The sequence below is a fragment of the Taudactylus pleione genome, unplaced genomic scaffold (genome assembly GCF_031769625.1).
Source record: "Taudactylus pleione unplaced genomic scaffold, aTauple2 ptg000053l, whole genome shotgun sequence".
Lineage (NCBI taxonomy): Eukaryota > Metazoa > Chordata > Amphibia > Anura > Myobatrachidae > Taudactylus > Taudactylus pleione.
The window spans coordinates 13,761,759-13,787,057 of NW_028284455.1; the positions used below are offsets into that span (position 1 = coordinate 13,761,759).

The 25,299-nt window shown below is 39.5% G+C and overlaps 1 protein-coding gene across 3 annotated transcripts in view; it reads left to right on the plus strand.

The window, feature by feature from the left end:
- Positions 1-25,299, plus strand: part of KCNH8 (potassium voltage-gated channel subfamily H member 8) — a 543,344-nt gene that overhangs the window by 414,760 nt on the left and 103,285 nt on the right. For all 3 annotated transcript variants that reach the window (XM_088463391.1, XM_088463397.1, XM_088463404.1), the window contains 3 exons: positions 3,663-3,860; positions 11,606-11,805; positions 24,282-24,531. In XM_088463391.1, coding sequence (XP_088319517.1) covers positions 3,663-3,860; positions 11,606-11,805; positions 24,282-24,531 — 648 coding nt within the window. The remainder of the gene's footprint in view (positions 1-3,662; positions 3,861-11,605; positions 11,806-24,281; positions 24,532-25,299) is intronic.

The following is a 25,299-nucleotide window of genomic DNA, read 5'->3' on the forward strand; positions in this document are numbered from 1 at the left end:
CATAGATATTTATAAGCTGAAAATCCAAACACTATTCAGAAAGGTGGCACTCTGGGTGACCTAAGCAGATCACAGTGGACCCCATTAATACATCAATGTTTCAGAACAGTGTTAATCTCTTTCATCAGGATATGTATCCTGATGTAAGAGCTCAGTACAATTCTGAAACGTTGATGTATTTATGGGGTCTAGTGTAACCTGTTTAAGTCACCCAAGAGTGTCACCATTCGGAATGTTATTTGGTCCTTACCATGCCAGGTGAGGTAACTTGAATGGCTCCAGATGCAATAATTTTAAAGCATCTAAGGATTGCCAGCTTCTTTACATTACAGATATATATATATATATATATATATATATACGTGTGTGTGTGTGTGTGTGTGTGTGTGTGTGTGTGTGTGTGTGTGTGTGTGTGTGTGTGTGTGAAGTAGTGAACATCAATGAAGTAAACTCCATATACTGTATAATGGTAGTATAGTGTAAATAATAAGTTAATTATGCATTATATTATTTTACTTTTGTAGAAGCCTTATTCTAAATCAAATAAGCAAATATACTTTACTTTTGTGAAATCTACTAAATACATTAGATACATTGGGAATCAAAACTCATGGTAACCCCAGACCTCTAGCAAAAACCAAGTTCAAACTTTCTACTCAACAGTGTTTCCCAAAGAGCTCCATCTGCCTCCACAGGTAAGCCTCCACAGAAAAGCCTCCACAGACAAGCCTCTACAGGTAAGCCTCAACAGGTAATCAGATGGAGCTTTGTGGGAACCTGTTGTTGAGTGGAGGAGAAGAATTAAACTTTAGACATTGTTTCCACTAGAGGCACATAGCTATAGGTGTTTGACCGGGTTGAGTATGGGATGCTGGCTCTCAAGATCCCGGTGATCAAAATCCCAGGGCCGGCATCCTGACAGATTTAGGAAACCGACACCTGTTGGTCGGTATCTTAACCCTCCTTCTCTCCCTAACCCTAACCCTACCTCCCCGGTGCCTGAACTATACCTCCCCCAGTGCCTAAACCTAACCTTCCCGCACCCTAATACTAACCCTCCCCCTGGTGCCTAACCCTAATGTTAACCCTCCCCCAAACCGCGCCACTTACCTTCGGGATTCCAGCAGTCGGGATGTGGGTGCTGGGATTTTGACAGGTGTCAGGATTCAGGCACTGGCATTCTGAGCTCTGGAATCCCACCGGTTTGGATTATGACCGCATCCTGTTTGACCAATTGCACTTCTGCACTTTTCAATTATATTTTGCACAGTAGAGCTGAACAAAGTTGAACATAGATCTGTTATCAGAGTGTATCTTGCATGTCTTTGCCCTACATGTGCACAAAAACTGACAACATTCAAATATAGGTGTTGTAGAAATGTATGTATTTTTGGCTATATCTACATTTACAGCTGATGGGTCAAAATTGGCTGTAATGTGTTTGCCTGTTGGAAAAGATTGGTACAGAGTTGAATGTATGCATAGCTACGCCTGTTTGTAGGCATATCTTTTATAGAGATGTAGTCAGCATCGCGGCATGCGGGATACCAACGGGCAAAATACCGGCACCAAAATCCCAACTGTGTCATGATTCCGGCACCAGAATCCCAACCGCTCATCCTGAAGGTAAGTATCGGATATTAGGGGGAGGGTTTAGGTGTGAGCTTAGGGTTAGGCATTATGGGGAGGGTTATGGTTATGCACTAGGGGGGAGGGTTAGATTTTGGGTGTGGGGAGGGGGAGGTAAGGTTTAAGCATTAGGGGGGAGGTTAGGTTTAGTCACTGGGAGGACTTGTTAAGTTTAGGGTGCTGGGAGGGGGAAGTTAGGTTTAGGCACTAGGGGGGTTAGGGTTAGGCACTGGGGAGGGGGGTTAGGGTTAGGGGTAAGGGTTAGTCTTACCTTCTTTCCTTATGGGTGTCGGGATTCTGACTGTCGGGATGCCACTGTTGGTATTCTGACCAGTGGCATCCCTACCGCCGGGATCTCATACCCAACCCCTTTTATATGGTAGCTAAGTGTGTACTGACAATGATGACTAGTATCAAACCAAGCCTATATATGTGCTCACCATTTGGAAATAGCTCAGGGTTGCAACATTTGCTTTTTTGTGTCTAAATGTAGCCTTAAAGTGTATTGTGAAATAGTCTTCTTGAACTCTAGCCTTGGTGCAGACTGCAAAGTCCAGAACCTCCAATTCAATGCCATCAATTTTTATCTGTGATTCAAGCCATTTTTATATTCACATTGCACAGTATTATTTGTTATTTGGAACAGTAAAACACATCAATTTCCTTGTTTAAAGGACAAATAAAACCACCATTTGACATTAATATAAATGTATCAAAGCCTGTTTGTTGCTAAGCATGGAGACTGCCTAAAATAACTGGTTTTATATTTAATCAAATATGTCCACTAAGCTTTTTTATCCTCTCTGCAGCAAGCCACTATGTTAGCAGAGAATGTTTCAGCAGAGTGTCAGTAACAGACTATTAGAGCTGTTCTGCAGAAATGCACTCTGCAGATTGGTTGATTTATACACTGGAGCAGAGCAGCATCAGTTATGTCACAGCGGTTGAAATGTCAGCCTTTGACCTGTAATATGTTCCATTATATGTAGTGGAGTGGGAAAGTAAAGCTTTACCTTTAAACTGAGCTGTTATGGAACAGTGAATTTTACTTTCATTGTTCATATTTGAAAATGTATATTTTAGTTTTGTGGTGATTTGAAGTGCAATTTCAGTAATTAGCTTTCAAGGATCCATTGTACAACTTGTAGTTGTATTCTATTTATTTGGTTTAATTACTGTGAGTGAAAATTACACATTGAGAACACTTTGTGAATTTACTATTAATTACACACAGCCTTAGTTTCCTTCACATTAGTGAGATTGATGCATGCATTTATTCTTGCACTATTATTAAAGACAGGGCATTTTGTATAGCTTTTTTTATTTTTTTAGGAAAATTTGTTATTATTTGTTAGAATATTTATGCTATCTACAGATGAGTTTTGCAGCTTATGCTGTAATGTATACATCAGTACAGATGTGTCCACATACATCTATCCTCAAATCATTCCAAATAGGCCCGATTATTGTGCCATAGATTTTGCAAATCAGCCACACCATAACACTAATCCTAAATATCTAGTCCACTATAAGTGAACTAAGATGCAAAGCTGAGGAGAAAGCAGTGCAATGGAGGAAAAAGTTGTAAATTTGAGGAAAATGTACACAATCCAGGGGAAAACAGGCACGACAGGTCCGATACGAGTGGCCTGCGTTGTGCAACGTCATGCTTAATCTGCTACTTTATACCAATTCCTTTACGACAAAAAAGTAATCCTAGTACAATATATGCAAACTTGAGAAAAAAGTAGTAAAATTGAGAATAAAAGTGCACAGCACAGGAATTGCACCAGGTGTCTTGCACCATATGGCACAAAAAGGATAGGTGTATTAGGACACACTTGTAAGTGCCAAAATTGTAGCTTAAACTTCTCTTCAAGGCTGTAATGCTACAAATATATTGATGATGTGCAAACCTATTTGTGTTTATATTTATACCATATAGATATGTGTATATATATATATATATATATATATATATAGCAGCCAATGAACTCTGTAAATATAATTGTTTTTCTTATTTCTATTAATAGGTTGGCTTCATGAACTGGGAAAAAGACTGGAGTCACCATTTTATAGCAATAATACACAAGGTGGTCCTACCATCCGAAGTACATACATTGCATCGCTATATTTTACACTCAGCAGCCTAACCAGTGTTGGATTTGGGAATGTTTCTGCTAACACTGATGCAGAAAAGATCTTTTCTATTTGTATTATGTTGATTGGAGGTAATACATTTTCTTCTGAAATGGCATTATATACTTAGTATAAGGTATTATACAACCAAAACAAACAGTAAATTAAATTGTTTATATAGCAAAGAGATTTCCAGTGGCAACAGCCTGTATCATGTGGCTAATATAAATATACTGTGTATATATAGATATTGTATATATTTTTTCTCATGTTATAAAATTAAGTTTCACATGAGCAGCTTCATTTTCACGAACTGATAAATACTAAAGTGGCATATCTAGCAATATATTTTTAACAATTTTTTTCCCAAAAAATGTAACTTTCTATTTAACTAAGTACTATAATTGTGCATTTACAAAGAGTGTTTAAAATAATATTATTTATTACTGCAGTGCATAGTGGTTTTATTTACTCAAGATGAGAATATGTTGCATAAAAAATAGAGCACTGAAGTCTGGTTACTTAAAAGGAAATTACATGGTTTACACTATTTAGTTTAAGTATAAATACTTATGCATGAACATTTTCAATTTATCCAGTGCTTTAAAAATCAGCATGAAAAATCGATTAGTAACACATATAAATAGGAGTCATGCATTGGTCTATATATAATCTTGTTTCCACTACATAAACTGTGCACTTTCTAGATAATATTAAATTAAAAGAAAGCAATGCTAGTCTGTGATAAATCTAATTAGGTTGTTTACAATTTTCATTATTTGAATTTACAGGTCTAAATGATGTAACAAAATGATTCATTTGCATGCATATACAACTTTTAAAGGTTAACTGGTAAAGTAGCAAAAACATGTTTTAATAATTTTATATCGGTATATGGCATGACAGCATAAGATGCTTTCTTATCTGTGTTGTTAAATTGAGGGCTTGATAAAACATGAATTCAAGACTGCCTGCAAGGTTAAATAACTATAGCTTAAAGTGACTACTATATATGTGCTCACCATTTGGAAATAGCTCAAGGTTGCAATATTTAGACATTTGTCTTTTTGTGTCTAAATGTAGCCTTAAAGCATATTGTGAAATAGTCTTCTTAAAGTGGACATGTAATGTAAGTCTGATAATGTCACACACACACACAAAGATGAAAAATGATAAAATTTAAATAATCACGTTGGCATGAACTCTAACCCCTCTCAACTGTATCAGTGATTTACTTCCAGAGTGTTCCTGCATAACACACATCTACAGTTTCCAAACCCTGCTGTTATTTCCCATTACTCCTCACATACCACTTTTTGATGAAAAAACACAGGCATCCTGAAAATTAACCAATGACAACATATATACATTATCCACAACCAAAAATTTTTCTCCCTATGGCCTGATTATAAATTGTAAAATTGTAATTACAGTGATTATAATATGCAGTTCATGTAATACAAATCTAGAAACATGTAATATGTACAGTATGATATATGGCAAAGTATGTGAACAACATGAAATACATGAGTATCTGCTACAGTGTACAAAATGTACTGACTAGTAACACACAATTGTAATTAAGTTCTGATCTGTCAGTAAATCTCATGGTAGCAAAAGCAAGTCGGAATTGTTACCAGCATTACAAAGGAGAAAATATAGCTGCATCTATTTTAATTGAGTACATGAGGTAAAATGGTGACTCTGTGCTATCATATACCCAGGGTGCATTGGGGAGCTTCAGTGGAAGCCTTTGAGGTTCAAACTAAACTTATGTCAGGCTGAACACCAGGTTGAGCGTTCACAAAATAAGTAAGGAACAAACATAAAATGATGCTATGCATGGCACTAAGGATAATCTATGTAATACAATCAATAATACAATAATAAATAAATAAATAAATAAATAATCTCACACAGATGAGAGGAAAAAGAGACTGGAAGTAAAAGAGACAAATAAGAAGAGAAAATATTGGGGGTGGGGCTGCAGAGAGACAAAGGAGGAAAGAGAGAGAGAAAAAAAAAACAGGCAGCATCGGGGCAACATCTAGTAATAAAGTCTTTGAAATGCACTGGGCAGACAATACCATTGATCAAGGTGAGGAGTTTGTCTAGGGTGTATTTGTTAGTGGGTGCCTAGAACACTGAAAAGTGATATAACATAATTCATCTAGTTACTTTAATGCACCCGCTGAAACCATAGTTGTTGCATTGGCCACAGACATGAAGGATAAGCAAAAAACTAGCTTGTTACAGTGCAACTATTGGCTACTGCTCCTCTATGTCACTGTTATGCTGGAAGTGTGGTGCTTAGCTGTAATGTCACATCCACATGTCACACTGTAATCAGTTGAGGTTGCTAACCCTCCTCTCACTTATCAAGTAAAATCTAAAATCTTTAATTACTGGGTCAAGCAAAAATGTATATACATTAGAGATGTGCACTGACCCCCGTGTTTTGGAATTGGTTTTGGATCTGTATCTCCTCTGGTTTTGCATCTAGATTGGTTTTGATAGTTGATAATTGGTGCAGCCACTGGCTGAAGTAAGAATAGTTGATAATTGGTGCAGCCACTGGCTGAAGTAAGATAATTGGTGCAGCCACTGGCTGAAGTAAGAATAGTTGATAATTGGTGCAGCCACTGGCTGAAGTAAGAATTGATAGTTGGTGCAGCCACTGGCTGAAGTAAGAATAGTTTATAATTGATTATTGATGCAGCCACTGGCTGAAGTAAGAATAGTTGATACTTGAGAATTGGTGCAGCCACAGGCAGCACTCCTGCAGAGCTACATTGTTGATAAGTGCGGCTAATGTATGCGCGCATGTGCACACACAGAAAAAAATACTTTTATTAATTTTTTATTTTTATTTGTTACACTGGGGGGGAGAGCACCCCTGAATGAGGCAACAGCCCCATTGATAAATGACACAGGCAGCACCCTTGCACAGCTACGCTGTTGATAAGTGTGGCTAACGTGCGCACACACACAGAAAAAAAATACTTTTATTAATGAATTAATATTTTTTTACACTGGGGGGGGGGGAGCACCCCTGAACGAGGCAGCAGCCCCTTGATAAACGCTTTTACTGTGCATCTGAAAGATAGATAAATAGTAGGATTACATAATAGATACTTAACTAATAAACATTTATCTTAACTCATGCAAATGAAAAGGTGGTGATGCCCATTGTAATCAGATCAGATTATGTTATATTTCTATAATGGTTTAAAACATGAAAGCAATTTAATTGGACAGGAACCAATAAGAAATTTTAGACACTCTTTTAACACCCTTGAAGATATATGAAGCATGTTTTTTCTTTCTTTAAAACACATTAACCTATTGTTTTCTGGAAAAAATTGAGAATAAAGAAAGTTCAGATTTTAAAACCTGGTCTTGCTCTGATGCATCAGTCCCCATCAGCTTTCATAACCTCAAATTGCATATCAAGCATGCAGTGACATAATGAGAGTGGGGCAACCGGGGCATGTGCCCTCGGTGTCTGCACAGTGGGGATGCCAGTAAAGGATCTTCCACTCAGGGAAGGACTAGACCTGGCCCCTCTGTAATTCTATTACACAGATCACCACCATCCATTGTCCAGTACACCCAGAACGCAGAAGCAAAAACCTGGAAGCAAACCTGCCCAGTCCCCCGAGCACAATGCTACCAGCACCTGGCTTCACACAGCTCTGGGGAAACAGATGAAGTGTGAAATACAGACAGTGGGGAGTGCTAGCAGGTAGTGGTCAGACCGGTGTCCCCCTTGTCACCATGCCCTGTGGTGCCAGCTGAGAATTTCTCCATCATATCTCTGTCATCTGCTTTGGTGAGTACCTGTGCTCCTCTCTCCCCATTACAAATATCTACTTGTGCTCCCCTCTGCCCATTACGTTTGTACCTATGCTCCCTTTACCCTGTTACAAACCTGTGCTTCTCTCTCCTCATTACATGGGGGAAAGGGGTGATTTCGTTTTCAACGGGTGACATTTTTAAATTTGCCCTGGGTGCCAATGACCCTAGTTAGGCTTCTGCAAGCATGACATTACAAACAGATATGCCACCTGAAAAAAATGCTCTTACACCAATGAATGCCAATGGAGGAAATCTTGCCTCAATGCTGTCATTGTTCATTACATATGTATCTTGTCATCTTACAACACTGCTCCCTCTCACTAAACAAACCTACTTTAATAGGGGTATTCAATATGGAGCGAAAACGCCGCTTCTGCGAGGTTTTCGCTCGGATGATGTAATTTTATCCAGTTTTACTACTACACCGTATTCAATTTGAAAACTTTTCGCCGGTGCAAAAAGTATATTGCATTCGACCCTGCGATACACCAAGGAATGGGGTTTTGGGGTGCAACAATTTGGAAACCACCCTGCAACCTTCAGACAGTCCCCCAAAGGTAAACTGTGTCAAACATTTTTTGAAAAATACCTCAGAGAACCCCAAAAAAAGCACTTCCATTTTTGGGTTGATAAAAAAAAATTGGGGGGTACAAAGTTAAAAACTAGTGAACTACAATCTAGGGGGGTCCCCAAGTATACCCCAGGTGTTTTTTCATTGCAGGTGTTTGCGGCAGGAGGATTTTTTAAAACTTCACTTTAGCAACTTTTAAATATGCTCAACCCCATTTTCAAGTACCCCAAATTTGCTGGGACTACTTATTTTCTGCAAAAAAAAATTCTATATACTATTCTTCACCACCTTCCCAAATCCTCAAAATAGCAGCTATTGAGCCCATTTAAAGACCCCAATAACCTTCAGCAGGGCTAATCAGGGGTATCCAGAGTGATCCCCTGTGACAGACCATCGTTTTGGGAGTGTTATGGTCATTTCCCCAAAAATCTGCGAAGTTTTCACTGATTTCACATTCGCCGGGTGCCGTTTTCGACAATTTCATATTGAATACGGGTATAATCGGGGGCGTGCCCGATACTTTTTCGCCGGCAAAAGCTCCGATGTGCGGCGAAAACTTCAACCCGCATAGACGGCGAAGTTTTTGTTTCATATTGAATACCCCTGTATGCCTTTAATAACCACCCATTCTGCCAAACCTCACTGTTTCTTTGTAAACTTCAACTCATTTCTCTGTCTACCGCCACCCATTTTTTCTTCCCTCTCAGATTTCAACTTTACTATTTAGGGTACTTCAAATGCAAAATTATCGAGAAATCTCTTCCCGCAAACATCTCTACAACCTTTTGCACCCTCAATTCTTTCTTTCTGATTTTGAGGTCAATATTATTACAATTTACTCTTTCTTTTCCCGCTCAACCTGTCTCTTTGAGCCTATTCACTCCTAATTTTTTCAGTCCATCACATAGTGCATGTCCACACCTAGCTCATTTCCTTATCCTACTGACACCATTAATCTCCTCCCTACTTAACCTCATTGACCTCTATGCTGTTTTTCAGTATAGTTGATAATATTTCTCCTCTACCTTTCTCTAGACATTCCTACCAACCATTCATACCTTTAATATTAAAAGTTTCCACTCTAAATATCCATCCCTCAAAGCTTTGTACTTGGCCCTCTGTATTTTATTTTTATACCTTTATTCTTGGTGAATTAAATCTCCTTCAGCCTCTACTACCTCTTCTATGCAACACCCAAATCTTCCTCTTCTACCTGACGTTTCTCATTATCTTTCATCCAGTTTTTGAGGTTCCTCTTTGCTATCTTCACTTGAATACCCCAATGTTATGAAAAGCTTAACATGTCCAAAACTGAGTGCTTCATCACCTACCTACTTAGTCTTCTTGGCTGTTTATAGCATTGTGTTCTCTATGTATTGTTCCTTGGTTTGTTCCTTAATTCACCATCAGTTTCACTCATCCAGTCCCTTGCACTATCTTGTTGCCTCCTCCTTCAAAACATTGGCAGAATACAATATGCCCCTTTCTCACCCTTAGTTGTATATTTACTAAAGTGCATTTTTTTAGAAGTGGAGATGTTGCCCGTAGCAACCAATCAGATTCTAGCTATTATCTCTTCTAGAAGGTGCTAGTAGAATCTGATTCATTGCTGTGACCAACATCTCCACTTCTAAAAATCTGCACATTATCTCCTGTGCTGAGTACTGCAGCAACCTTCAATATGGACTTTACCTTACTCATCCCTCATCTGCTTTTCCACTCTGATAAATCCCTCATCTGCTTTTCCACTCTGATAATCCACACTCTTGCTCCTATAACCTCCAGAACTATACACACTACCTGCTGAGAAGCCATACCTTTTGATTTAACATTACTCTCTCCCTCAAGAATCTCTCACAAACAGGGACTCTATACTCTCAGCGTCATGCCTGCACTTTGTCCATCAACTTGTTTATACTTGTTCTAGTTTTATGGTTTAGTTCCATGTAAATAGTAAAAAAAAACCTATTCAATCAACCTGTTATCAATACTTTAATTTGTGGGTCTTTCTGTAATAGTAGATATATATATATATATATTGTTTTGGAGGCCTCTATTTATCACATATGTAGCAGGAGGTTGGGAAACAACTTGAACCTATCTGAAGGAATGGAGTCCAAATCAGTCATAGTTATCAGTAAGATTTTAGAAGTGGCTGCATTTTCTGTGTTATCCTTGTCTTGTGAGGACCCTGGACACATTAATACCTACATTTGAAAGAACACTTAATACCAAGTATCCTAGTCAGCCTCCAATGTCACTGGAGTTTTTTTAATGTACTTGTATTTGCATTGTGTGGTAATTGTTCATGTAAAGGTCATGGTTCTGATTCAGACACAAAGTGTTCGCAAGTGCAGATGGCTGCTGAAGCCAGATGGGATGTAGTTTGGAAGCCAACAGTCTAAATGTCGACCGCCGGCTTCCAGACTTTCTAATCCCGGTGTGGTACTAATGCCTGTCATTAACCAGATGCCGGAAGACTGACGCACGGCATACCGAATGAAGGTAAGCCAGGCGCGGGCAGCAGCAGGGGGGAGGGTTAGGTTTAGGGCTCCTGGGGGGACTTAGGCACCCACCAGGTGGGTTAGGTTTAAGCTAGGGGAAGGGGGGATTAGGGTTAGGCACCCCCGGGGGGGAGGTTAGGGTTAGGCACCCCCCCACGGGACTTACGTTTAGGCAGCGGGGAAGGGGGGTTAGGTTTAGGCACTTAGAAGGGGGAATAGGGTTAGGCACTTGGGGGAGGCTAGGGTTAGGCACCCCTAAGGGAGGGTTAGGGTTAGGGGGTAGAATTAGGTTAGTGATACTTATCTTAGGGATGATCAGGATTTTTACCCTTGCCGGGCTGCCACTGTCGGGATTTGAACTGCCGGCCCTGCGTCCGGCGGAAATACCTACTACACCCGAGCCAGATTTACTTCCTTATACTAATGCATGTATCTGTAAGGCTTCAGGTGTACCATTGCACCATTTATTTTTCTGTCTACAGCCATCATCATTAGTATTGGCAATTACACCAGATCCATGCTGGGTGCAATCTATCCATCATAAAAAGTGTCCCTTCTCCATACACACACCACAAACTAGCATAGAAGTCTGGTTACATGCCCACAACAGTCCGTTGTAAAGTAGTAGTAAAGTATATGAGCTTAATGTAAGTATATGATACCAATTGTCAACTTATGTAAATATCAAATTCATGGAGCATAGAATCCTTTTAATAATGACACAAAGTAAAACATTACTTTAATAAAACTATATTAACATCTTGAGATATACCATAAGTAATTATAAATTAAACAACAGTTTTTTATGGTCATCGAGTTATTCCTAATCATATATATATAACTTAAAATCCCACTAACTAACTTGCAATAATTATGATTTCTGTGTTTTTTTTTTCTTGTCTAGCTTTGATGCATGCCTTGGTGTTTGGTAACGTGACTGCTATAATCCAACGAATGTACTCCAGATGGTCCCTTTATCACACAAGAACCAAGGATCTGAAGGATTTTATACGGGTTCATCACCTTCCCCAACAATTGAAACAGAGAATGCTTGAATATTTCCAAACCAACTGGTCAGTTAATAACGGGATTGATTCTCATGAGGTAATGTGTATTTACATTTTCTGATGTTGTAGAATTCCAACATTATTTTTGCCACTTTAAAAAAATAATAATAATTCTTTATAGTAAAAAATATTTCGAGTGTACCTCTATAATTTGAATGAAGCTCCCCAACAAAATTAAGATGATTGTAGCTATCAACTTAACTATCAAATTTGTTATATTGGGCACACATTTATGTTGCATAATTTCCTTGTTTAGATAAGCCATTTCATTCCAATTGGACTATTCAGATCCAATGAACTCAACCTGGGCCACATAGGCGTGTATATAAATGGACACTACAAACAGTTCTCCTTCTTTGCTGTAATACTATACAGTAAATAGTAAGGTAACAACTTCAGTTCTCCCAAGCATAAGTTAATAAACTTACATGTTTGTAACAGGTTAGGTATGATATCCTGACAGTTAGGATGCCGGCTGTCAATATACTGACAGTGACATCCTATTGCTTACAATCCCGAAAAGTAAATGGTAAGTAATGTTCCCCTGTCCTATTTACCCCCTAACCCTTCTTCCCTGCAGCCTGATACTAACCCTCCCTACCCTGCACCCTAACCCTCCCAGTAAGTGCCTAAACCTAACCCTCCCCCTTAGTGCCTAAACCTAACCCTCCCCCCTTAGTGCCTAACCTCCCCCCGGTTGTGCTTAACCCTAACCACCCCTGTCTGGAGCCTGACCTACTCCCTTTTGCAGCCTAACCCTAACGTCCCATGGGGCTCCTAAACCTAACCCTCCCCCATTGTGGCTAACACCTACCCTGCCCCGCTATACTCACGTTTGGGATGTCGGCTGTCGGCATCTCCAGCCAGGTTGGGATTTTGTCGCCAATCTTCACACGCTGATCGGTATCCAGCACCGGGTTTCCAGCAGGCGGCATCCCAGGTGTCGGTATATTAACCGCATCCCATTTGTAACCATTTGTTTTGTTTCAATTAAATGTACCAAACAGCAATTGTTCTCTAATTATGACAGCTGTGATCATTGTGTATTTTGCACCTGTCTCGACACCTATGAAAAATGATTTGACTCTCACTCATATATGTGTCTCTGTTGGTCTGCATATGTGTGTACATGCCCTTTATGGTGTTGGCCTGATTGAATCTGCCCCTTCCCTACCCTGAAACACCTCTGCAAATGCAAGCTGGTGTAAGCCCCAAATAATGCAAACATGCATAGGTTTGGCTGCTTTTCTGGGCATGGAGCAATTGTACTTTACTCAAACAGGATTTAGTCTCACTGTGCATCAATCCTACAGCGAGGAAGAGGTATAAATTTGTGCATGGAACCCAGGTTTCTCTCTTTCATAAATTTATGACACACAACACTACACAGTAATGAAAAGGGACTGCACTAGGGATGTGCGCCGACCCCCGTGTTTTGTTTTTCGGTTTTGGCTTTGGATTTTTTCTTAAAAAATCATAAAACAGCTAAAATCACATAAAATGGACCTGTTTTTGTTTCTACAGTATTATTAACTTCAATAACATTTATTTCCACTAGTTTCCAGTCATTTTTGACCACCTCACAGCTCACTTTATTGTTTTCATCCAGTTTAGGCCCAAAATTTGCACCAAGCTAGGTGGCTGACTAAGCTAAGCGGCAGCAGTGGGCAGCATACAAACACGTGGCAGTTCAACTTCCAACATGGCACATCAGGAAACAAATGTTTTTATTATTCAAGAGAGGCATGAGGGAGTTGAATATGTATGTAGTTGAAGGCAGGGCAGGGACAGGATTGATTCGTAGTAAATTTTTAATTAAATTTTTTGATTCCGAAGAAAATGTATGAGGGAGAGGGGGGGAGGAAGCATTTACAAAAAAATCTTTGACACATTCACATCAGTCCTTGCCCCAGAAGAATCCTTGAAGGGGACCAGGAAGACTTCTAGTAGTGCTTTCCCTATGAAAAAGCATTTCCCAACCTGTACAGGGACATTAAAAAAAACATAGTTAGTTAGTGGCCTTCAGTTCAAACTGCTGTTGTACCCACTGTCCACTTAACCAGAGCAGATATTGTGGACAAACAGAACAGAGCAGCAAATGCAACATTTAAGGTTTAAGTCTTACGTTGTGTCTTAAGTGCCATGCTTTTTGCTGGGAGTGGATTTTCATCCCAGAAGGGATGAAGACATTGTTTTTTCTTTCCAATGGACACAGATATGAAGAGATGTAAATAACTATTGACAGGTAAAAAAGAGGCAATTTGAAGGTTTTACACAAAACTGCCTTTGCTTTACTTGAGCTGCCCACCTTCCAGTGTGTACTCAGAAAGAGTTTTCAGCACAGCCGGGAACCTTGTCAGTGATCGGCCTGAGACTACTTAAATTTGGAAAAGATGATGCCCATCAAAATGAACGTGCCAAAAATTACAGAAGCACCTGTAATGGCGGATCCCAGTGGGGACAAATTAATATTGTGTGAAGAAGATGATGTATACATCACCCCAGATTATACCATCACCCAAGCCTATATCGTCATCCCATCCTGTGTTGTGTATAAATTACAGCTGCGCTCCCTGTTAGTTTGGGGATTCATTGTCAACTTTAGTGGATGTGAGCTCCATTTTAGTCCATATCATCACCACACTCACTACACATCTTCTGACCTAGGCTACAGGAGGAACAGCTGCACTCTGGAATAGGGTTGCATGGAGTTGCCCCACTGACTCACTGAAATTCAGGTAAAGGGACACTATAATCAGTGAACGCAGTTTTAGCTGCTTTATTCCGTTTTTTAAACCGTATCCTCTATTTTCACCTTTGAAAATGTTTATGGAAATCTCAGCAGAGGTGTTTGTGATGCCATGGGTAATGCAAACACATACACAGAAAAAAAGGTTGATTGATTGAATTAATTTTTGGGGGGCACTTGGGAGGGAGAGCACCCAAACGAGGCAGCAGCCTCTTGATAAACAACACAGGCAGCAGAGCACCCCTGCACACCTATGTTGCTGATAAGTGTGGCTATCATGCACACACAAAAAAATTGGTTTTATTTTTACACATGGCAGGTGTGGCTAACACAAAATATTGACTATTTTTTTCACTGGCGGTGTGGCTAACACGCACACACAAAAAATTGTTTTTATTTTTACAGTGGTGGTGTGGCAGGCTAACACAAACACACACAAAAAAAATATTTTTATTTTCACACTGGTGGTGTGGCTAACACGCACATACAAAAAAATCTTTTTATTTTTTTCACACTGATGTTGATGATGTTTTGCCTCGATTTGAGATCTGAGTCAGGCGGGAAAACCCAAGCCAACTCGGATCTGACTCGGATCCCCTAAGTTCGGGTGGGTACATTAACACCACTTTTTTTTCTTTCTATACAGCATATGATTCTAATAAGTGAGTACTGTACATCCTTAATAAGTGAAAAAGTTCATACCTATAAATATATTGGTTATGCTACAAAATTTAAGAATGTATCATAACATTCAAGCAAACTAGCAATACTGAATGAACTGTTCAAAATCTGAACATTAAACTGCACAAACATACCTATGGAGTACAAATGCCACAAGCCGCCAGACCAAGGGCTGGTGATCTTTTACAAGGTCCATGGTCCAGTATGTTCCCTTCATTCTTTCTCTCCTTGTATTTTTAATGCTGGCTTTCTCTGTGTGCTGCTACAACTGCCCCACACTGTTCTGCACTTGAGAAAACTCCATTGAAATAAGCAAGGCCATTTAGCATTGTCAGTTTGTTCAATAGAGACTACTAATGTTTGAAACTGCTTGTCATTGGCTGTGCTGCTAGGGGTAGCCTGGCCAATTCAGTTCACAGTCATATTGTGGCGGGGATGCAAGTGGAGCAGTAGGGGTAATGATATTTTTTTTTATTTTCTCCTGTGGATCACAAAATCAAGATTTGAATTCAAAAATAAAGAACATTTCCTGTGGATTACAAGAGGACCAATTGGTTTAAATTAAGACCATTTCCCATTTATTGCAAGAATAGTCCTTGGAGTATTGATATTCCTTTTCGTTAGAAAAAGATCTATAGACTACAAGAACAAGAGCACCTTAGAATTAAAGGATTTTTTTTGTTTTTATATCAGTTGGTGAATGAGAGTTTGCCCAATATTCCTCTTTACCCTGGCACCCAAAGCTCAGGTCTCAGTACATGTTATCAGAAGGCTGATAGACTTTGGCGGTTGCATTCTGTTTTTGCACTTCCTCATCCCCTATAGTGGCTCAAGCACTATGCTTTCAAACCTATTTGGGTTTCTCTGTTAATAGTGATAAAAAGTCCAGACTGTTTACCCTAATTTTCACTGTAGCAAGAGGGCCACATGCTCATTGTTCCTATGCTTTAGAGGAACCAGTCAACTTTGGCTGGACTGTTGAGTTGTTCAAAGAGCCATGTTGTTCAATTTTATTTGTTAAATGCATGGACCTTCCCCCACTCATTCAATTGCCTATTTGCATTTATAAAGTTTCTGCATATTGCAGAAAGTCCCATTTAAATTAATGGACTATTGAAAAAAAAGATTAAAAGCTAAAAGCCACTTGGATTCTGGATTAATTTACAAATGTATGTGAGCTCACCACTGCATATCAACAGTTGGTAGTAAAGTGGAATAACATTTTTCAAACAAAATGTTCATGGGAAAATAACATATTTTTGCACATATGCAGAACTGTAACAGGCACATATGTGCTTACATACTGGTCTTCATGGGCAATATGTATGTAAATTAATATAAATAAAAGTATGTAAATCAAGTATCTTCTCTATGTGCTGCTCCAATTGCCTTGCTCTGTTTAGGGTATGCGCACAAATGTGAGGCTGATTTAATGGGACAATCACATTATATTTTGGAATTGGTCATCAAATTGAATTCTGGATCCTTAGATTATGTAAACATGCTCTCTGCATGGACCTGTGCCAGAGTATTAGTCTTAAAACCTGTGCTCTAGCGCTTCTGATTTCCAGATTCTGGTCATCCATATTTTACATCCTGATTGATTCCTGGATTCCTGACCCAGCTTAGTTTTTGATGTTCCTTTCTAACAATCTTCTTGGCTTATCCACAGTCTGTCTGTGTATTAGAAATGTCTTTTTGACCACTTTTCAGTCTTAACACCTGGAAGCATGGTAGAGAGCCGCAACCTGTGATACTTCCTGTGAAACCAAAACCTCCTTGTAGTGATACCTGGTGAAGACCTGTGGCATATTATACTCTGTATCTCTGCATCTGTCAGCACAAATCCAGGTTGGCAGTTCTATACAACAAACTCAGTCTGAACCATGACCAAATAATTATTTTACATGCTCCTCTTGTTACTTGTTTTTTGATAAATCAACCAACACTATATAATAAAATATGGAAAAAGTAAACCAACAAATGGAACTGATATGCAATATATGTTAATAAACATGATAACAACAATACAGCCAAGGGTGCTGAGAAGGGGGGGTACTAATTATTAGCGTTAGCTGCTAAGGGGGACATTGACATTGCCGGAAAACAGGCGCTGGAAAGCTATTTTTTCCATGCCTCCCCAGATTTTTCCATGCTCTCCTCAGTACCCAGGCCCACTCTCAGCAGCCCGCAATACAACATATAATTAATTAGAATCATATTAGTGTTTCTGCAATCACTAAATTTACAGTCTTGTATAATAAAGTATGTATAATATATACAGGGGCGGATTGGGAAATTAAAGTGGCCCTGGAAAAAACTGTGGAAGAGGCCCCATGTGCGCGCGCCGTAGGCGCGGCCGAAAAAGTGGGTGGGGCTTAGTTGCAAGGGGTGTGTCCTAATGTAAAATGCCATGCTCGCAAGCCACTCCGCCCATTTTATCATGCTGGGGGCATGCCCACCGCTCCAGGAGCTGATAGCCATGCCCCAGTCCTAAGCACAGCGAGCATGTGAATGTGCATTTTCTTACCTGTATGATTTCTCTGCAGCAGGGAACCTCTGGAGAAATTGATCCTACCTGGACAGACAGTGTCTTAAGTCGGTATTCATTATTCATGCAGGAGATCACATTGTCCGGAAGCCGCCTGTTTGTGTAGGAATAAAGCCAATGTCATCAACATGCAACCAGAATACATAGTAACAGAAGAAGGCCCCCTTTCTCTCTCGTCATGTTCCCTTAGCACAGAATATCCTCACTCCCCAGACAGATCGTCCCTTAGAAAACAATATCACCCTCCCCCACAGACAGCTCATCTCCCCGTAGTACAGCAGATGATCTCCACAGACAGCTCATCTCCCCCTAGTACAGCAAATCGCCCCTTCCCCAGATCATCTCCCTTAGCACAAAATAGGGAATCTGTATGAAATACCAATGGATGGGGTGCCGGCTGTCAGTACACTGACAGCAGCATCCCGTTGTTTCAAATCCCTACAGGGGAATGGTGAGTACTGCTCCCCTGTCCTATTTACCCCCTAACCCTTGTTTTTTGTACCCTAATACAAACTCTCCCTACTCCGCACCCTAACCTTCCCTGTAAGTGCCTAAACCTAACCCTCCCTCTTAGTGCCTAACCTTAACCTCCCCCTGTTGGTGCCTGAACCTAACCCCCTCTGCTTGGAGCCTAACCCTAACCTCCCCCCTCCCGTAGCCCAACCCTAACCCTCCCCCCCATCGCGGATGATACTTACTTTGCCCCGGTGTCCTTGCGATTTGGATGCCAGCTGCCGGGATTCCAGCGTCTGCATCCCCAGTCATGTCGGGATTCCGGCGCCGGTCTTCTTTTGGTGATTGGGATTCCGGTGCCAGAATTTCGGCAGCCAGCATCCTGATCGTCGGGACATTAACTACATCCCCAAAATTGCCCCTCCCCCTCAGACAGAACATGTCCTCTTAGTACAGAATAACCCCCCCACTCACAGACAGACAGATGATCATTCTCCCACCCCCCCCAGACTAGTACAGAATAGCCCCCTGGCCCCCATGCAGAGGCAGATATAGACCTTATCAGGCCCTAAGCAAGATATCACTTTGGGACCCCACTCCCTCAGCTGCATGCAATTTTATACACAGACACTGCCATTATAGCCGCACACACACAGGGCCCCCATAGCCGCACACACACACACACACACACGACACCCATAGCCGCACACACATACACGACACCCATAGCCGCGCACACACACAAGGCCCCCATAGCTGCACACACACACACACACACGACACCCATAGCCGCACACACACATACACGACACCCATAGCCGCGCACACACACAAGGCCCCCATAGCCGCACACACACACACGACACCCATAGCCGCACACACACACGACACCCATAGCCGCACACACACATACACGACACCCATAGCCGCACACACACACACACACACACGACACCCATAGCCGCACACACACAGATGACACCCATAGCCGTACACACACGGGACACCCATAGCCGCACACACACGGGACACCCATAGCCGCACACACACACACACGACACATATAGCCGCACACACACACGCAGTGCCCTTACTGACAGATACCACTTTCTGACACAGATAAAGACACTTACTGACACAGACATAATTACTGACATCTACCCCTTACTGACACAGATACAACTTACTGGCACAGACACCACTTACTGACAGACAGTACTTACACCACTTACTGACACAGACAGCACTTACACCACTTACTGACACAGACAGCACAGACACCACTTACTGACAGACAGTACTTACACCACTTACTGACACAGACAGTACTTACACCACTTACTGACACAGACAGCACTTACACCACTTACTGACAGACAGTACTTACACCACTTACTGACACAGACAGTACTTACACCACTTACTGACACAGACAGCACTTACACCACTTACTGACACAGACAGTACTTACTGACACAGACACCACTTACTGACACAGACAGTACTCACAACACTTACTGACACAGACACCAGACACACAACACACAGACTTAATTAATATGCATTCATAAAGCACACAGCCTTCATGATATACACAACAACCCCCCCCCTCCCCCCCCTTTCCTTACCATTAGCACTCACCTTTCTGGGCTCCTCTCTCTGGTCACACACACAGCACACAGCAGTGGAGGGATGGGCTGGCTGTGAGACTGAGCAGATCCTGGCAGCTGTCCAACAATGTGCTCAGGCAGTGTGCCGGGGCTGGAATTAGGTAAAAGACCTCCCCTCCCCCCCTGCCCCGATTGTCTCCTCTCCTGGCTAGAGGCTTCCCCTCTAATTGTACTAACCTGGTCCCTGAGGCTCCCAGGCAGCCAGCCCCGATTGTTTCCTCTTCACTCTGTCCCCTCCCCATGCTGTGAAGTTACAGTTTAACTTCACAACCTGTGGAGGGGACAGAGTGGAGAGGAGACAATCGGTGTTGGCAGGCTGGCAGGCATGGTGGCCCTCCCCTCCTCCTCCGTGATTCACTTACCGCCGCCGGCCACGGACCAGCTCCTCCTCTGTGTGGTGCTTGCTGTCTGTGATGAAGCAGCAGCACCTTCCCTGGGTGGGTGGGGATTAAAAGGAAAGCCTCACATCAGAGACACTGGCTGGCCGGCTGGCTGGCTGGCCGCTTAACTAGCTGTGACAGCAGCCGACGGGCTGCCTGTCATGCAAACACAGGGACAGCCTGTGACGTGAATCAGGGGGGCGGGGCCACAGATCACAAGCGGCCCCACTGACCAATCGGCCCACCGGGATTTATCCCGCTGAATATAACGGCCAATCCGTCCCTGAATATATACAACCATAATTTGGGGCTCCAAATATCCCATTCAAAGATGAAAGGTTCCACAAAAGACAGACTATACTAAGTTATCTGTTGAAAATATTATCATTATCAAAGTGAATGAAACAGCATTATTTTTCTGTTACAGCTGGCCTCCCAATAATAAATGCTGATTTGGTTCACCTTTTCTAATTGCAGTGTATTTGAGGGTATTTTACTGAGATAGTGCCAATATTTAAATTCCTCTAGGTGAATAAATGCATATGATAAAAATACATTTAATATATTTAGTGCAAGAACAGTTCCTCTGGTACTCTGCGGTTGCACATGTACCCTTGAGTGTGGCATTTTTTGTTTCACAGGAAAGCATTATCAATATCTTTTAGAACCAGTATTGATTTATTATCCAGCAGTTTGTAGGGACTAAAGTGAAATTGCCAGTAATGTTCAGTGACAGTTTTGAATCCCCTAAATTGTCTGTAGTTTATCTTAAGCACAATGCATTTAATTGGAAATTACCATTGCTACTGTAAAAATCTCCCTCCCCTTCACATTTCCCTTTTATTGCTACACATAAAATGTTTGCCCTGGCATTTGTAAAATATAATAATTTCAATCCCTTTAATATTTAAAGTCTGTCTTAGGGACTCCTTCATCTCCAAAATATTTATAATGACCCCCTTTGTAAATGTAATACTTGTAATGGCTGTTTTTATATTTAAAATATTTCTAATACCTCCAAATAATTTTAACACATTTGCTATGAACCCCCCACTATATTTCACATTGTTATTATGACCATATATCCATGTTATAATGTTGCAGCACAATTTTCCTGTAGAGTAATGGTTGTAGTATATACGTAGAATGTACTTACTGTACTTTTGATCTAGAAATCAGTAATACTGTCACCAATGTAGAAGATCCTTTGAGACACAAGAATGTTTTGGAAGTAAAGGACTCATACTGTACTTAAATTTAATCAAAGTAATTTCCACTGTTTCAAATTAAAATATACAGTACATGGAAATCTATTTCCTCTGATTTTTAAATTAGCTAATTCAGGTGTAGCTGGTGTTGCTCTTCATTAACAATAACAGCAATAAAATAATTAAGAATCAGTTCACAATAATCATGCAAATACTAATTAGACATTAAAATAAATTAAATGAAGATTGCCAAATGATCACAGTGTGAGATATACTGTACACATACAATATTTACTTCAGCTGCAGGGGATGCTGCCGTGACAATTGAATTCACTATCATAGAAAATAATTGCACAAATAGTTTTTTTTTCAAAATGAATGTCTATTTTTTTGTTTTAGGAAATTGGTGACTATGGGCTCTATTTACTACATTCCGCATTTAAGATGCGGCTGTAGTGTGATATTTCGCATTGCAAATTTTGGAAATATCACAGGGATTTATCAAAAATCCCTTGCAGGGACACTCCTCCCTGTATTTTTTGGAAAAAATACAGGGACACTGTGTCTGCGCATGCGCCTGCCACTGGCTACCGCAACCCCTCCTTCGTGACCCCACGTGCGACCTCTCATGATGTGCTTCTGTGAACAATTCTCGATATTATGGTACAGAAACATCATTTAATCTTGTGATGATAGTAAAAATAAGCAAGGTTTTGCGCCAGTAATACCCCATAGAGACACATTGCGCATGGCTCCTATTGGACCTCACGCTTAATTTAATTTCCCCTATGGACTAGACTCCATGCTTAGAATAGAATATAAAGTTGGTTTCTTCTAATCTGAAACTAGTGGCTCTTTGCATGATACAATTTCACTATGACTGAACCTTATACAGTCTGTTATTTCACCCACTATTAGAGCATATTATGTAGTATAGTATGTAGTATAGTGTACATTAAACATAGCCCTTTAGTAAAAAAGGTCAATTCAGCATATACACAGCATAAGCAAATTTCTTGACATAAATCAAACAATTCTCATCCCATGAATTGTTAACAGATACTACAGTGCATGTCTACATAAGCAAAATTTAAATTTGTACTATGCAATAATGTTGTTAGCCATTCACTGTATTTTACTGTCAATTGTCCTCAAGATAATGTCCGAAATCAAAAATCTAGCTCCGGGGAGAGTGGCAGGTGGGGAATTTGACTGGGGCAGTACACATGTCAAACCGTAACGCAGATGTCCTAAGGCGAGCTCAGGGAGGACAGAAACCTCCCGTGTAGCAGAAGTAATTAGAAAGTAATAAGTTAAAAGTAAATACATTTGCTTGCTTGTTTACGAGATTCCATTAACAAAAAGATGGTGACTGCTGCAGGAAACAAGATAACATGAACTGCTTAACAATGCCCCCTGCTCACCCTGTACTTCAAGTTTGGACCTTAGAAGGATGCCTAAAATTTAGGCAAGTATGAATTTAGCTTTGTCTTTAAAAATTACCTTTTTAAAACACACTGCAAAAATTGCCAAAAATTATACATTTTAACAAAGTGTCCTTCATTAATTCTACCCCATCATGTACACACACTACACACATTGTGTAAACAGTGATTCTGCAGGCAACTTTAATATAGCTTGGCCGTGATGGATTATGCTCTCTTTTGGCTAATAGTACCTGCTATATTAAATTCAGTTTACACTGACTCATTTAGTACTGGTGAAAAAAGGACATGCATCAAACCAACCATGTCTTCCCAAGTTCATAATAATAATAATAATAACAATTATTATTATTATTATTATTATTATTATTATTATTATTTAGTAAATGAAACAAAAACTTATAAAGTTTTAGTTTTCACCTTATTATTGCTTCAATTTTAAAATACACTATACAGTACACATACGGTATCATTAGACTTAGAAAGTCCATTATTTGGTAGGTATTGATTGTGTGAATATTACACAAATGTAAATTTTGCTAAAATTATTTTTTTTGTAATTCTCTTTATTTTTCCCAATATTGTGGAATGAAAAATATAAAGATATATGTATATATATATATATATATATATATATATATATATATATATATATACCAGTATACTATCAATTGAAATCTATATATCGCCTTAGTAAAGCAAAAATACAGGCAAAGATCAAACTTTAAAAATTAGCTGGGTCATAAATATATTTTAATTGCCTGGTTATGTAGAAAAAATAGATTTAACATTGTGTAAAATTAAGTATAATTTGTTACAGTATAATTAATTGTGTGAATTGTTTAATATATTTATGAGTATATATATTTTTGTTATATGTGTATATACAAGTTTTACTGAATATTTTTTTCTTAAATAGTATAGTCTATCTGAAAATGTATCTATGTACAGAAACATGAAATGTCAGGATGTTCCTATCAATATTAAAACAGAACTACGTTTTGGGGGGTTTTTTTAATATGAGGAATTCCAAAGTTCCATTACTTTAAATTGTATTCAGCTCATTGTGGGCTGTATCTTTTATACTTATACAGATTTCACATATTTTTCAAGTATTACATGTATATAATGCAGTAACATTTTTACCAAGACAAAATTCTATTACCTGTCTTTCCTGTGTTTCCTGGAAATCAATTTCTTATTTCATTATAACAGTAGTTGAGAGATTGTTTACTTTTAAATTATCATTAGATCCAAGTTAGAAACCCATAAGTTAGATTTGTAAAAACTCTAAAAGTTTGAAAGCTTCATGGCATTCTAAGCCTATAAAATATAAAAATGTTCAGCTGCATTAATTCAGTCTCTGTATTTGATAGCTCCTGAAAGAATTTCCAGATGAGCTACGTTCAGATATAACCATGCACTTGAACAAGGAGATTCTTCAACTATCACTTTTTGAGAGTGCTAGCCGTGGTTGCCTCAGGTCTCTGTCTCTACATATCAAAACATCTTTTTGTGCTCCTGGAGAGTACCTACTGCGGCAGGGAGATGCATTGCAGGCAATTTATTTGGTGTGCTCAGGTTCAATGGAAGTTCTAAAGGATGACATGGTATTGGCTATACTAGGTATGTACTGACTTTACATTTATGATTATGTGATTGACTGTATGCAAATTTTAATATATATATAGCATACAAAAAAATGAAATACCTTCTCTTGAACAGTTACACATGTTGCTGTTTTTAAAGTAAAGAGAATGTATTGCTATGTTTGGGGGTCTTTAAATGCCTGGAATTCTCCAAGCCTAAAAATACTATCAACAGATGCTAAGCAAACTAACAATCTTCCATAAAACTGCTGTACTTTTTATGACCACTAAGCAACATGGATCAACCCATATTTTTATTTAACGATTACATTTTGACTCCAAAAATTTTTTTGTTATAAATGAGCAAATATAGTCCAGGTTCTTAACAGTTCAAATTTGGATGACAGTTGTTGGTCTTTACTGAAGGAGTCAGGTTTTTTTATACATATTCTTACCTGCAGATATTTTATTATATTCTTTTATTTACACTATGTATACCCAATCATATTACACATTGCTGTACAGACATGATTGCATTATTCACAGTCCAAGTCTCACTGGAGCTGACAATTTATTTTATCACATTTATATGGTATATAAAAAAAATGGTACAAAGGAAAAAGTTGATTTGCACCACAGCATCCAATCAGCTGCTTACTTTCATTTCCCAAACTGTAATAGAAAATGATAGTCAGAATTAGATTGGCTGAAAAAACTTGCAGCACCAGTTTTCGTAAATGATCCCTTAATGATATAAATGATTGACTAGAAAGACTTATAAAACATTACTTGTTATACATCTTCT